The sequence below is a fragment of the Argentina anserina genome, chromosome 6 (assembly GCF_933775445.1).
Source record: "Argentina anserina chromosome 6, drPotAnse1.1, whole genome shotgun sequence".
Taxonomy (NCBI): Eukaryota; Viridiplantae; Streptophyta; class Magnoliopsida; order Rosales; family Rosaceae; genus Argentina; species Argentina anserina.
In genome coordinates this window covers 22,549,681-22,564,625 of record NC_065877.1, presented here as the reverse complement: position 1 = coordinate 22,564,625, position 14,945 = coordinate 22,549,681, and the positions used below count along the sequence as shown (strand labels likewise).

Genomic DNA, 14,945 nt, shown 5'->3' with positions numbered 1-14,945 from the left:
TGCCTTTTGCCATTGCCTTTTGCCTTTTGCCTTGTGCATCAGCCCTTCTTGGCTGCGGAGGTCCGCACCAAGATTTTGGTGCGGATTTCTATTTGTTTACCACTTTTTGATCAAATTTTCTCATCTCTACCGTCTGGTATCTAGATAATATTGTGTAGATCATCTCTGCAAAATTTCAGCCAATTTGGTAATTGTTAAGGCCCTCAAAATTGCGTTTTTCTGTTAAACATATGAACGGTTCATGTTCGACAGAATTCGGTCCGTCCATTTGTTATTCGATTTCGAGGGTCTTAACGATTAGAAAATTGGCTGAAATTTTGCAGAGATGATCTACACAATATTATCTAGATACTAGACGATAAAGATGAGAAAATTCGATCAAAAAGTGATAAAAAGATGGAAATCCGCACCAAAATCATTGGTGCGGACCTCCGCATTTGCTTTGGTGCGGACCTCCGCATTTGCTCTAATTGATATATATCTTGTACAGAAGTGATAAGTCCACTTTAACCAATTTGATTTACGTGTCTTGCCAAAATGCGCAACTAGTAGGTCATTTCTGGAATTAAGAACAAGTATAAGGGCATAAAACAATTGAGCAATACATTGAAAAACCGTTGGTTCTCAACTTCCAAGCTCCAACAGCCACAATCAGAAAATGACTTGGGCTCCTTCTCTGCTCTCTCTCCCTCTCAACCTCCTCCCACCCTCTTCTCCTCTCATCTCAAAATCCCACAGACGCAGCTGGCTGATAAGCACTAGAAGATCATCATCAGCAAGAGTCACAGCCAGTGCTTCAGACCAAGACCAAACCAAGAGCAAAGGAGCAGAACAAGACTCACCAGCTTTCAACCCCTTTGGGTTCGTCACTGATAACCCTTCAAGCCGTAGCGCCATTCAACTCCCCGATAGCCCTGCAGACGATGGCAATGTCGGCCAAATGCTTAATGTAAGACCCACGTTTACTCCACTTAAGAGTCATGATCAGTTTTGATGGCAGTTCAGTTCTTGTTCTTTCTTTTGTGAGTCTTATTAATTTTCTTGTTACAGTCACTCTAGCAACTCGATTTGATTTATAGTCTCATTGTATGACAACATTGATTGTTTCTGTTATATTCTTGTATAGTCAAGATTGTCAAGGTATGAAGATATACTAACTTCCAGTACAACTTATGTGATTATTAAAGTTACTAGAGATGTTCTCAACTTTGACAAGAGAACTAGTTGGATCAGATTTTACTTTGGAATCAATCTTAGTTTTGGAAATAAGTTGAAAAAATTTAAATTTTTGATTGACTAAATGTGAATGTTTACTCATTTTTAATTTGGTGTTAATGATTATAGAGAATAGAGGACAAGGGGAGGGATTATGGAAAATACATCAGGTCGGGAGAGCATGTATGGTTCGTGAGAGAAACTGGTAAACCTTTCCTGCAAGCGATGACATTTCGTAAGTGTCTCTTTCTGTTCAGCATTATGAACTTGGTTTGACCTTGCAGGATCAGCTGAGAGCAAACGTGGAACAATTGTCTTCCTTCATGGGGCTCCCACGCAGTCTTATAGCTACAGAAATGTCATGTCTCAGGTATAGCAGACCCTTACCTTATTCATTTCATGTTGGGTTTTCGTCGCTGTTCTTTTGTGTTGAGGACTTATGACTTGGGAAATTATGCAGTAGCTTACCTCAAAGAAGTTATTTTTTCCTCTCAGGTCCATGTAATATGAATCTTCAATGTCTGTTGTACTGCTTTATAATTCAAATTGATTAGTACTAATTGACTTGATCTTTAGTAGATGTCAGAACTTGGGTTCCACTGCTTTGCACCTGATTGGCTAGGATTCGGTTTCAGTGACAAACCACAGCCGGGATATGGATTTGACTATATAGGTTTATTATCACCTTATACTTTGTTGTCCTAGACTATGATATTTTGGTTTGATGAAGATTTATGTCTCCACTGCAGAAAAGGAGTTCCACGATGAATTTGACAGACTGCTAGATGTTCTGGGGGTCACATCTCCTTTCTATCTAGTCGTTCAGGTTTGAACACTTAGAAAACAAGCTAGTGGATTTGTGTTTGTGATCAAAGATATTCTGGTCCAATAGAGTTCAGTAAAGTCTAGTGGGTTTCTTTTATGCATCTTACATGCTTTCGTGTTCTGTTTCAAGGGATTTCTTGTAGGTTCGTATGGATTGACCTGGGCTGTTAAAAATCCTAGCAGACTAGAAAAGCTTGCAATTTTGAATAGTCCACTCACTATGTCATCTCCTCTTCCAGGACTGTTTAAGCAACTAAGGTTTGTTCTTAATACTTGAGACTTGAAAAAGATTATTGACCTATAATAAGTAGGTTTGCCTCTCGAGTCTTGAAACTTGACAAGATTTTTATTGTCAGATGAAATAAAAAAAATTATTTCATTTTATAGTACGTTCCTACATTTTGATTGCTGTTTTTTTTTTTTTTTTTTGCTTCTTTACAGATTTCCTCTACTTGGTGAGTTCACATGCCAGAATGCTATTATGGCTGAGCGATTTATTGAAGCAGGTAGCGCGTACGTATCTAGTTCTTTTATCCAGTTCTGTGTGTGCACATTAGACTTAACTTTAAAGAAACCCTGTAAAATTGGCGCTATCTTTCTCTTTGTTGTCCACTAATACATGCTACCATCAGTATGTAAATGGACTTTAAGCAACAGTCAACAAAGTTAACCTGAGGATGCTTGGGGTTAGATGCTAGTACAGGTTATAGGTTTGTTTGTCAAATGACAGAAGATGTCAAAATATAGAGGCTTCTAAATATGAACATTTTCCAACTAGTAGCAAAATTATCCAAATCATCAGTACGGTAATAGGCATGTAAAGAATGTTTGCAAAGGATTGCATTGGACTTTTATGAAGATATCAATCTTGCAATTGTACAGATTAACAAAAACCAACATCACTGATAGCTCCTGATATATGTAATAACTGTCTTCTTAATATCTATATTGATTTCCTAGGTCTCAAAAGTGTCTGTTCTTTGGCAGTTATGCGTTGAAGCTGGAAAAGGCTGATGTGTATCGATTACCATATCTATCAAGCAGTGGCCCTGGATTTGGTATTACTTCATTTCATCTTTGACTATAAGTTTGACTCAAAAAACTGTCAATAACTTCAAACAGATAATGCATTAATGACTATCATGCACAGGTATATTTGGCTTATACTTTATGGTGTGAGAAAAATGAAACTGCTTTGGAAGTCATTTTCACATTCTTTATTATTATATGATTAAGCTATTGCAAAATCACTTCAGGGAGGCATCTTACACTTTCCTTTGTTCTAGCTCCACGCAATATGATAATGAATATATGATGTCTGTACAGAACTGGTTCATGAGGGCTATCCTTATTAGTCAGCCTCAAAATATATTTGTTGTGCGATCTGTACATGGAATGTATGACTGATTGATACACAGTAGACTCCATTAGAGGTGCGAAAAAATATACAGCATCATATATTCATATTTACAACTAGAGATTAAATTTCCATTCTTAAGAATAATAGGTGCCTTCAGTCCTTCAAATCATGTTGATTGGCAGCTTAAATTTGATTATGAGCAGTTTTATCATTCTCCTGACCATTAAACTGATTTTATTGATGTTTCAGCTATACTTGAAGCTACAAGGAAAGCTAATTTCCAAAGCATCCTGAGCCAAATAGCATCTGGCTTTGCATCTGGAAGGTAAAGCCTTATGATATACATATGTTGAGTCTGGTCATCTTCATTTCATGCACCTACAATTTTACAGATAAATGGTTAATGCTATATAAAATGACAATCTAATCTTCTTTGTCAAATTTGCTTTATGGCAGTCACACTTATCGGGAAATTTTCTGTGCTACATTGACTAGCTCCACTAGGGTAGAATAATGTATAATGAACTCCATAGGAGCATATAATGTTGCTTAACAAAGCAGTCTAAATGATATATCATAAGCCACACCTCAGTTTCACTTGTAGTTGAAGAGTCTTTAGACCAAGAAAAACTATGATCAATTTACACAATCAATTAAATGTATCATTAGTAACATCATCAAAACATAATTTTTAATGAATAGAAGTCACTGGTGTTGATCAGATATGGACATGAGGATGGTCCATATCATGATCAGAGTAACATAAAATTTGTATACTGTCCTAACTTCATCTTTTACTCTTTCTCCGTGTACTTCTGCTGATGATTTGTATATAATCGGTTACTTGTGGACTTCAGATGGGATGTACCTACTCTTGTTGCATGGGGAATTTCAGACAAGTATCTACCTCAATCTGTGGCGGAAGAGTTTAAGAACGCAAACCCCACCGTTGTCAACCTTAAGTTAATAGAAGGTGCCGGACATATGCCACAGGAGGACTGGTAAATGACATTTTTCATGACATTTTTCATGTGCATGAGTGCATCACAACTTTTTGCCTCTTTCTTTTTTTTCTAATCAAGTCCATCAACTACAGGCCTGAGAGAGTTGTTACTGCTTTGAGAGTTTTCTTTTAAGTTCAAATCACAAAGCCACATCCAATCAGCTGTATGATTGTCCTACTTCACTTAAGGGTAAGTGAAGATGTTTTTGCCAAAATATCACCGACTTTATTATACAGAACCATTATTTACTTTCTAACTTTTCATTACCCCTTTGATTTCCTTTCAGTAACACAGCTGCATGACTAGAGAGGATTGCTTAAACTGCAATGAAAATCCTAGGAACTTCCTTGGCAATTTATGTGTAAATAACTTTTTTGTGTATATCATAGGAAAAAATTATCTGTAAATCTCCACAAGTTGTATATCAGAATGAGATTACAAATGGTCCACAAATTGTGCAACAGGACAAGAGTTTCATACTGGTCTCTGTGATTATGTAAATTTTGCCAACTTGGGAATTTGAATATGCGGTGAGCTTACGCACAGGTGAACCACATTAACTAAATCACTGCTGTGGAAATAGACTTGTCTTGCAACATTTCAGTTTCTATGCACTCACTACCAGAAACACAGAGGTGCAACACCTGCTAATATAAGTGCATGTTAGCTTGATCCAATTCTTCATTATCTCCTCATCCTTTTTCTTCAATCGTCTTCCATCTTTGCCTATTTAGTTACATAAGCTCGTACGATGACAGTGATTAGGCGAGAGGAGCAAGCCGTAGCTCAAGGAGGAGGTTCAGGCAGTCAAATAGGGAATGACAATCATTTTGAAAGGCACAGATAGTTCTGGCTTGGAGGTTCACGGACAGAGGAGTCGATCCTTATTTGATCGACCTTGTTAACCACCTACTTGACCAATTTGCCAAGCTAGTTACATAAGCATGTGATTAGGCCAGTAATTTAAGTACGGTTAAACATGACACTTTACGGATTCAGGCTATACTACCATTAAGACCTGCCTCATGTGCAGTAAATTTCATAAACTGATAGAAGTTCCTCTTTCAAGGTGGAATTGAAGAGACAGGTACCTATCCCGACCACAGTTTAGCATATAATACATGATGGCAGTCATTAGTTTATCCACATTAGCTGGAATTAAGCCCAGATACAGAACAAAAATTGATTGCGACTAACTGAGTTACCATACCTGAATGAGGTCGTGCACTCAAAAATTACTGACGACTTACTGGGCTAGGAATTAAAGTCAGAATCTACTTTGCTCTCTTCCTTGGTTTACTGTTCTGACTGGTCTGCGCCTTTTTCTTGGATGTTGCCTCTGCCTTGGACTGCCTATTAGCTGGCGCCTTTCTTGTTTTCTTCTTTACATCTTCATCAGCAGAATCATCATTGTCTTCATGATCGACATCATTAGCAGAATCATCACCATCATTGCCTTCATCATCAGTACCTTTAGATTTTCTTGCTGTAGACCTCTTGACCTGACCTCCAGGCTTCCTCCCCTTCTTAGATTTGGCAGTTCCCTTGGCTTCTTCGGAACTTGCTTCTTCATCGACATCATCAATAATCTTATTAGTTTGTTTACTTCCTGCTTTGGCAACCTGATTTCCAGTTAACTTCTGAAGCTCTGGTACAAACGCTGAAGTCTAGAAAAACAAAAGGGATCACATTTAAAAATTCAAACTTAATAACCACAATAACAATATAACAAGTAATCTTGAAAATGACATACCCTGCCACCAACTGTGATAAACTCAATTTTCTTCCCTGTATTACATGAAAATATAAGTCCTACAAGATGTTATTAAAAGGCTGAATTGTGCTTATATTAAAGCTTGCATGGATAAGGGGTCAGGAACCAAACCATCAACCAACACCTTTCCCGGTTTCTTTTCACGGGAATGAAAAATCCAATTACTAGGAAATTGATCACTATCTGCTCCAACTTCAACCGATTTTTCAATGACCTGTAAAAGAAAAACCACATATGGATCACCATTTTCTTACCATTAACTTTTCCAGGCCTTTTGCCCCAGCGAAAATGAAACAACCATTCACGGGGGAAGTGGATAGATTCAGCATCAACTTGGACAGCAAATTCAATAACCTACAGGCAGGGGCGTAGCTAGGAATTTTACTTAGGAGGGTCAAAAGAAAACAAAGGAAAAAAATATTGAATTGAGGACAAGTCTGCAAAATTAATTTTTTTTATTATTTTCTTTTAGATTTACAGTATAATGAAAAGAGAAGGAAGAGAAAGAGAATAACATAAACCAAAAGGGCTCAGCAAAAGACAAAATAAAGCGCTAATGTTAAGCGAAGATAAATTAGAGAAATAGAACAAATAATAGGACGAATTTCAGGATGAACTATTATTGTGGAGCCAATGTACTACACATAAAAATTAAGGTTTTAGACAATATCTATGTGACAAAAGTTCATCTACAATAATGAGCCAGAAATTTTTGTTTCCTTTCGGAAGGATAAGATGAAATATTATAGCATATTATTCTTCTAAATTTCAAAAATTACATCCAATCTTAATATTTTGAAAACTTTTGGGGTCTGTAGTAGCTACACCCATGCCTGTACATTACTCATATTTGTAATGAAGAGAGCATGTTCAAAAGAAAAATTATCACAGTTGAATCCCTACCTCCTTGATGCTTTTGTGTAAAGCTTCGACACATTCTTTGGACAGGGTGGCAGAACTTTGTTCCGGATGAATTCTAGCCTGCAAGAGAGAGAATAACTAAGGGTCCACCAGCAAACAAAATCTAGTTGTACAAACTAACATATGGAATCAGCAACAATTGCAAACTAAATAGTTTGATATGTATGATATGAAATGAATTACAATTTTAAACCCTAAGAAGCTAGCCTGGATCGGGTCAGGTCAAACCAAAGTTCTTTGTTTTACTACTCACAGGAAAAATATAATCCTTCATTTTATATTCGTAAGTATATATGTTCATACAAATGAAAATCCTTTGCTGTACATATTCATATCCTTTACATTACCAAAATGAAAATCAGCACTCCATATACATTTAGAAAGCCATTGATCATACATAAAATAGTCATGTCAACTCATGTGACAGCTAATTTAAATTGTACCATTTCTCCGCAAATAGTAAGGATCAATTTTATGAATAAACAAGACAGATTTCATCAAAATTACATAACCCCATTAGCTCACCAATAATGCACATCTTCCCACTTGTAGGGTAAGTGTAGACGACTAGTTTGTAACATTAAAGGTTCAAAACCATCAATCCTTAATTTTCCAGCCGTTGTGGTTCTAGATCATATAACATATCCAGATCAACTTATTAATATCATGTCCTCTCAAGTAAGTAATAAGCCAACAAAATTCTTCATTAACCTTAATTTGCAACTCATCCCTTCTTTTGGGTCATAACTCCATCCACTATCTCAATATTAATCCTTTTTGCGTCCATACAATAGTTCAACCTCATTTCAACCATACATGTAATTTAAATAGAAAAAAAAAATGATGATTAAGGATGAAAACCAGACTCACTTGGTATAGTACTTCATCAGCAACCCAATTGCCAATTCCTGATATAAAGCTCTACAAGCAGATAAAACAAGAGGAGTTTATCTCTATGCTGTAAAGGAACGATAGTCTACACTAAACATGATCAATTATAGATCTAATGAACTCATGAGTTGCTTTTAAGTGCAATGCGATCATTCATGCAACACATCAATTTGCTTCTTGCTCAAGAGATAGAGCTATGATATACTAACCTGATCAAGCAATAGAGCCTTAATTGATATTTTCTTCTTGCTTAATGATGCAAAGAGTACATCTTCAGTCATTGGCTCCAAGAGAGCATCAGGCCCGAGCTCAGAGATGGGGGGCACAGAAGTTGGCTGGGTATCAAGTATCAACACATTAAGATTCGAAAGTTCATTACTTTCCACCACAAAAAGAGAAACATGAAAATCTGACAGTTTATAGATAAATGTCACTTGCATCTTTGAGCAGGCGGACTTTTGCAAATCGCCTCTTGTCAGTGAATGAGAACTCCAGACCATCATCCAGCTGCCCAAGGAGTAATCAATACTTATTACATACAAGTTACAAAGCAAAAACATTTTTAGCTGGAAATCATTCATAATTATTCTACCATTCAAAGGTTATTTGACCAATGACCCTGAATTAGAATACTTGAAGAAAAAAAGCATATCTGAGCACTGGTAACTGGTAAGTCTCAAAAGATACCCTTGAAAGTTGAATTCATAAACCAAAAACTTTTTGCCATGACCAAATATTCCAGATTCAAATGTCAGATAATTAGATGTCTATCGTTCCCATTTCATCTTCAATCATTCTAAATACACATTTTGCTATATAACACCCACATGGTGCGAACTGCTATTACTTACTTGGACAAAGACCTTAGAATATTTGGAAGGCCACTCATCAGTGTCCTTCACAGCAGACCTACAAACATCAGTTACATCACTCAGCATTATCACAATCAACAAAAACAAAAATCAATTATTAGCATATTAGTTTCTATTTCGGCAAACGGAATATACCTCTTGTATTTGGTAACTGCAACTCCTTTGATATACACAGCACCCGCCATTCCTGCCCCACAAAATCAAACAAATGTCAAAATTCGAAGCTCTATCGATTTTGCATTATGGTGGAGAGTGGAAAACGGTACCGAATTGGAAGGAAGGGAAAGGAGGAGAGTCGAGTTCTAGCCACATGTTCTTGCCCTTGCGGTTGGCGGAGACGATGGTCTTCCCCAACAGCGAGGCCTCGAAATCCGCGTGCGACACTCCGTCGATGACTTTCGAGTCCTCGGCGACGATTGCTTTGGTGATCTTCTTCCCCACGCAGTTGTCGTGTATGGCCCGCCGGGCCGCCTCCACCTCCGGTAGCTCTGGCATTTCGCGCGCTTTTTTTGGGGTCAGAGGGTTCAGTGTTACAGTGGGTTTCTCTGTGTTCTGGGTTTTTTGGGGTTTTGTGGGGGAGGATTTATACAGAGGCCAAGTGAGTGCCTGGGATCTGATGTGTGTGGGTGCAGGGGAGGGTGTGGAATAGAAGCCGTAGGATGAGTTTGGTTGTAGATATTTGGGAGGAGAATTTGAGGAGGAATTTTTCAGTTCTCACGGAGAACTACGTGGAAATGTCTAGTGTGATTCAATTTCAATCATCATTTGACACTTAAGATTTAATTTAAAAAATTATATTTAAATTATTTTATCAAATACTATTTTTGGTTTCTTTCTAAAACCCTACATCATACACTCTAATACCCTAAACCATATGCTCTAAAACCCTAAACTCTAAACCCGAAATTTTAGTTCAAAATCATCAATACCCATGAAAGTCATTTCACAAATAATAAAAATATGTAAAATTATAATTTTTGTGTAATAAATCCACATGTCAAAATATAACAGGTGAGGAGTATCACTGAACATTGTCACATTTGAGTTTGGTTTGGAAACAATTACAGTATCAAGTTCAATCTAAGTCAAACTCTTGACTTTGGTTTGTACTCATCACTAGTATGTGTAAGCTTGATCTTTTGACTGATCGATCCATAGTCACTTGAGTTGTCATAAGAGCCAAAAATTATGACTAATTCAAGTAAAACTGAAAACTCTTTGAATTCTGACCGCTATCAAATTTCGAATTGTGGCGGATGTCAAATTCGAGCTGGTACTGAGAGCCAATTTGATAATCTTACGTCGATAAGGAAATATGAAATTAGCGCATTACATTTGGAAAAAATAATTTGTTTTATATAAAAAAATAAAAAAAATAAAAACTAAGCCTCGGTGAGGACAACAATTATTTAATTTCCAACATATATAACAGGGTATCTAATGTTGATTCATACACGTTGAACAAACGGAGAGATTAATTTCCACAAAAGAAGAACTACAAGATGCCAAAAGGTGTTTATTGAAGGAACTCATTGAGAAGGACACTAGTCCTAATCACATTTAAAAATGTGAACTTTGAGTACAATTTTATCGGATTTCTTCTCCATGAGCTCGAATACACAAGCATTACCATCTTTCAGATCATGTTCCCTGGCAAATGCAACCCAACCACCATAAAGTCTGCCTGATAGTTTAGTATGAGGCATCAAATTCACAGGCCACAATCTATTTTCAGCACCCTGAAGCATCACTGTTTGTTGCTCCAGTCGTCCCCTTATGCAACTCTTGATAAAACGAGCTGGTATATGCTACATAAAACAGAGATGTCTAAATGTATGTATATACAGTGACTTGGTAATTGAGTAGTATCAAGTCCAGTAACTAAAGAGTAGATGAATATCTTCGTTGCTGATGACTGTACGTACCAGTATATTATAAGTCCGAAGTGAGACTTTGAAGAAGGGATTGTTTGGAATGAACTTGTTGTAAGCTTCAAGTTTAACCCTCGGCCTCGAAAATGAGCAACTCCTCTCAGCAGCCTGCACACTAGTTTCTGATCTTTGATTCTTGCCTACAGTAAAAGTTAAAGCCAACGATCGAATGTCAATCCAATCTTTAAATTCTGATTTTAATAAATGTGCTAGTTCATACAAGGCATATCAAGAGAAGGAATGAAGGATTAACAACTTAATGCCATACCACAATTCATGCTGCATTTCGGTTCCACTTTGATTGTTGAGCTTCTATCAACTTGTACAGCTGCACTCGATAAAAACAAAACATATATAAGTGCAAGTTTTGCAGATATATACCTATCTCAATTGTACATATAGCTGTCCACACCACCAAAAACGAAGCCATTTTTGCAGATCGATGTACATCGAGCTCAATTGCTTTCGCCAAAACCATATACAAGTGCACGTACGTTATGCAGATGAGGAATTATTGTACGTGTTCTCCAATTACCTGGCATCACGGGGAAATTTGCAGCTCTGAAAACTTCAACATGAAATAGAAGCTCAGTTCTTCTATTAAGACAAAGATACACACATCAACAACTTTTAAACAATTGTCCTTGACGAATGCAAGCCTACCACGCTGGAGTATGGCTTTTGATTTTTCATATTTGAACTTCACAGACAATGTCTTTCCATTTGAAACCCGAAGGATGACATTAGCAGCGCCCTTATTAATTAGTTTCTTCTTCAAAAACTCCAACGGAAAAGACTGAAATAATATGATGAAATCATGGAAATCGGCAATAAACATTTCGGAGAATGTAACCATATATGCGTGTGTGGTGTGTACATCAATTTACAATTCTATATGAAGCTTTCTTACCAAATAACTTTGTCGAACATATGAAGGCTGCATGACAACCTTGAAGTGAGGCTTCTCAGATATGAAAGCATCAGCTCTCAAAAGAGCTCGAGCAATTTCACTTTCATTCACTGATTGCATCACTCCAAGATCCGTAAGTGCTCCCTCCGAGCATTTTCGTGTAGATGAGCCCCCGTCATCATTTTCGAACATATACTCAGCTGCTTTACTACTCCAACTTGTTCTCATTTTTTTGTATGATGGAGTACATGGTAATGGAGATTTCTCCCTCGCTTTTTGGCGAGGTAGAGAATCCTCCAAGATTTCAATTTATATATCGTCATCCTCTTCTTCATCTCCATGATCTGTCTCTTCAATCTCCGGCATTTTTATGGGATAATCAATTTCTGTGGCAGATCTATCAAATATGCAAACTTGGAAATTAGAATTCTCTTCATATCGAAAAACTAGGAAGTCACCATAGTCTAAAGAGCAGAACTTAGGAACTCTGGCCAACCCCATTCAAGCCAAACCTTTCCATTGCACCTACTTGAATATGAGGATTTGTATTGATTATTTGATGAATTGTTACAAATCTTTGCTATCTATTTATAGGAGAGTTGGAGAATATTAGCCCTAATCCTAATGATTAATCCTAGTTGTTGACACACCATGAGTAACATGGTTATGCTTTATCTAGCTGTTCCAACTCATTCTAACACTCCCCCTCAAGTTGGCGCATACATATCAACCATGCCCAACTTGCTAAGTGAGTCATAAAAGACCTTTTTAGACACTTCTTTTGTGAGTATATCCGCAAGTTGCTCTTCTGTAGGAACAAACGGAAAACAAATGATCTTGGCGTCTAGCTTCTCCTTTATAAAGTGACGATCGACTTCTACATGTTTTGTACGATCATGCTGCACAGGATTCTGTGAAATATCAATAGCTACCTTGTTGTCACAGTACAACTGTATAGCACACTTAGGCTTAACACCCAAATCTTGTAGCAAATTCCTAAGCCACAATAACTCGCACACTCCTTGAGCCATTCCTCTGTATTCTGCTTCAGCACTAGATCGAGCTACCACATTTTGTTTCTTACTCCTCCACGTAACAAGATTACCTCCAACAAATGTAAAGTACCCTGATGTCGACCTTCGATCCGTAATATTTCCAGCCCAGTCTGCATCTGTGAAGCCACAAATCTCAAGGATATTGTTGTGATTAGAAAACATTACTCCTCTCCCTGGAGCTGACTTTAAGTACCTCAAAATCCTCACAACAGCATCCATGTGATCCACGCTCAGATTATGCATGAACTGACTCACTACACTTACTGCATATGCGACATCTGGCCTAGTATGTGACAAATAAATCAGGCGTCCAACTAGCCTCTGATAACGAGTTTTGTCAGTGGGCACTTGATCTGGGTACTCTGCCAACCGATGGTTCCTGTCAATAGCAGTATTAATTGGAGTGCAATCTAACATACATGTCTCTATTAGCAAATCAAGAATGTACTTCCTCTGACACAGATAGATTCCATCACTTCCCCGGGATACCTCAATACCCAAGAAGTACTTGAGTGTACCTAGGTCCTTCATCTCAAACTTTGTGGCTAGCTGTTTCTGTAATCTATCCATCTCAATAGTATCATTACCAGTAACTACCATATCGTCAACATATATAATTAAGGCTGTTACCTTCCCTTATTGGTGTTTGAGAAATAATGTATGGTCTGAATTACTCTGTCTGTAGCCAATTTTCCTCATGAATTGTGAAAATCTTCCAAACTAAGCACGAGGAGACTGTTTAAGACCATACAAAGACTTTCTCAATCTGCATACAAAGTTATCTAGAGAAGCTACCACATATCCAAGAGGAATATCCATATACACTTCCTCTGTAAGTTCTTCATGAAGGAATGCATTTTTAACATCAAACTGTCTAAGTGGCCAGTTTAAGGTAGCAGTAAAAGAGAGCAATACCCGAATAGTGTTCATCTTTGCAACATGTGCAAATGTCTCATCATAGTCTATGCCATATGTCTGGGTGAACCCTTTTGCTACTAGGCGTGCTTTATACCAGCTCACCGACCCATCTGGATTATGCTTCACTGTAAACACCCAGCGACATCCCACTGCCTTCTTGCCATATGGTGAAGATACAAGCTCCCAAGTATTGTTCTTCTGTAATGCTTCCATCTCTTCTTCCATCGCTTTCCTCCATTTTGGATCTCCCAATGCATCCTGCACTTTGTTAGGTATTGATACAGCAGAAATTTGATTCACAAATGATTCATATGACTTAGACAATCTTTTGGTAGACATAAAGTTTGCCACAGAATACTTAGCTTTAGCCTGGAAGGTAGGTTCATATTTTTTTGTTGGCTGACCCCGAGTAGACCTATGTGGTAAGACATATTGTCTACTATTAGCTTCACTACTATTTGCCCCAATAGAATGACTAACCTCAAATGAGTGATCTTCTGTACCAGGGAAACGTTGGTCATGGGTATAAACAACAGTAGGCGAGGTCGGAGGGGCAGTTGTGCTGTCAGCTTCTGGTACCTGAATCTCTGGAGTGACTATACCAGAATCATCTTGTGGTGCATGTGTAGCTGATATATCATTAATCTCAATCGAACCTGGCACCATATCTCCTGACTGACTTGTCTCTCCCTCTTCATGATATAACTCTTCAAAATATGAATTCTCCCCCTGAAGAGCAGTATCAGAAGACGTGAAATAGCTCATGTCCTCAAAGAAAGTAACATCCATAGTGACATAATACTGTCTGGTAGGTGGATGATAGCACCTATACCCTTTCTGATGTCCACTGTATCCAACAAACACACATTTAACTGCTCGGGCATCCAACTTAGACCTCTGATGTTTTGGAAGATGGAAAAAAATAACACAACCGAAAACACGGGCGGGAAGATTAGAAAAAGAGGGTAAGGAAACATGGGAAGCAAGCACCTCATATGGAACTTTGCCTCCAAGGACACGGGATGGAAGACGATTAATGAGGTGAGTAGAAGTTAGGACATCATCACCCCAAAGGTATTTAGGCATATAGGCACTAAAGAGAATACACCGGGCCATATCAAGTAAATGACGATTTTTTCTTTCGGAAACGCCATTCTGCTCAGGTGTGTAAGGACACGTTGTTTGATGAACAATTCTATGTGCGTTAAAGAATTCCTGAAAGACACGATTCACATATTCCCCCCCCCCCATTATCAGAACGAAGAATTT

General features: G+C 37.7%; 2 protein-coding genes and 1 pseudogene across 5 annotated transcripts; 1 reads left to right on the top strand and 2 right to left on the bottom strand.

Annotated features, from left to right (window-relative positions):
* Positions 1-658: 658 nt before the first annotated feature.
* Positions 659-4,857, top strand: LOC126797132 (uncharacterized). 2 transcript variants are annotated; one of them, XR_007672433.1, is made up of 12 exons: positions 659-949; positions 1,345-1,420; positions 1,500-1,585; positions 1,795-1,888; positions 1,965-2,041; positions 2,171-2,298; positions 2,482-2,553; positions 3,028-3,098; positions 3,650-3,725; positions 4,258-4,401; positions 4,497-4,593; positions 4,691-4,857. XR_007672433.1 is itself a non-coding variant. In XM_050523809.1 (11 exons), the coding sequence occupies exons 1-11, from the start codon at positions 659-661 to the stop codon at positions 4,534-4,536; spliced, it is 1,155 nt and encodes a 384-aa protein (XP_050379766.1). In that variant the 3' UTR covers positions 4,537-4,617. The 2 variants fall into 2 exon arrangements, 1 of the variants encoding a protein (XP_050379766.1); XM_050523809.1 differs by lacking the exon at positions 4,691-4,857 and having other exon boundaries at positions 4,497-4,617.
* Positions 4,858-5,413: 556 nt separating this feature from the next.
* Positions 5,414-9,394, bottom strand: LOC126797130 (formamidopyrimidine-DNA glycosylase). Of its 3 annotated transcripts, none has more exons than XM_050523806.1 (10): positions 9,129-9,394; positions 8,998-9,049; positions 8,842-8,899; positions 8,429-8,497; positions 8,200-8,325; positions 7,970-8,020; positions 7,082-7,159; positions 6,433-6,532; positions 6,158-6,192; positions 5,414-6,071 (listed from the first exon to the last, which is right to left on the bottom strand). In XM_050523806.1, the coding sequence occupies exons 1-10, from the start codon at positions 9,355-9,357 to the stop codon at positions 5,679-5,681; spliced, it is 1,191 nt and encodes a 396-aa protein (XP_050379763.1). In that variant the 5' UTR covers positions 9,358-9,394; the 3' UTR covers positions 5,414-5,678. The 3 variants fall into 3 exon arrangements, with proteins under 3 accessions (XP_050379763.1, XP_050379762.1, XP_050379764.1); XM_050523805.1 differs by lacking the exon at positions 6,433-6,532 and adding an exon at positions 6,290-6,392 and having other exon boundaries at positions 5,418-6,071; XM_050523807.1 differs by having other exon boundaries at positions 5,904-6,071; positions 6,290-6,532.
* Positions 9,395-10,412: 1,018 nt separating this feature from the next.
* LOC126797078 (B3 domain-containing transcription factor VRN1-like) lies at positions 10,413-14,342 on the bottom strand (annotated as a pseudogene).
* Between the last annotated feature and the right edge of the window lie 603 nt (positions 14,343-14,945).

Excerpts from the sequence above, each read along its gene's own strand:
- LOC126797130 (XM_050523805.1), bottom strand. The coding sequence starts at position 9,357 with ATGCCAGAGCTACCGGAGGTGGAGGCGGCCCGGCGGGCCATACACGAC. Across the intron at positions 6,193-6,289 it reads GGGAAAGGTGTTGGTTGATG|GGAAGAAAATTGAGTTTATC; the intron begins GTTTGGTTCCTG and ends CATGTAATACAG. Across the intron at positions 6,072-6,157 it reads TTATCACAGTTGGTGGCAGG|ACTTCAGCGTTTGTACCAGA; the intron begins GTATGTCATTTT and ends TTGTTTTTCTAG.
- LOC126797132 (XM_050523809.1), top strand. The coding sequence starts at position 659 with ATGACTTGGGCTCCTTCTCTGCTCTCTCTCCCTCTCAACCTCCTCCCA. Across the intron at positions 950-1,344 it reads ATGTCGGCCAAATGCTTAAT|AGAATAGAGGACAAGGGGAG; the intron begins GTAAGACCCACG and ends TAATGATTATAG. Across the intron at positions 4,402-4,496 it reads CATATGCCACAGGAGGACTG|GCCTGAGAGAGTTGTTACTG; the intron begins GTAAATGACATT and ends CATCAACTACAG.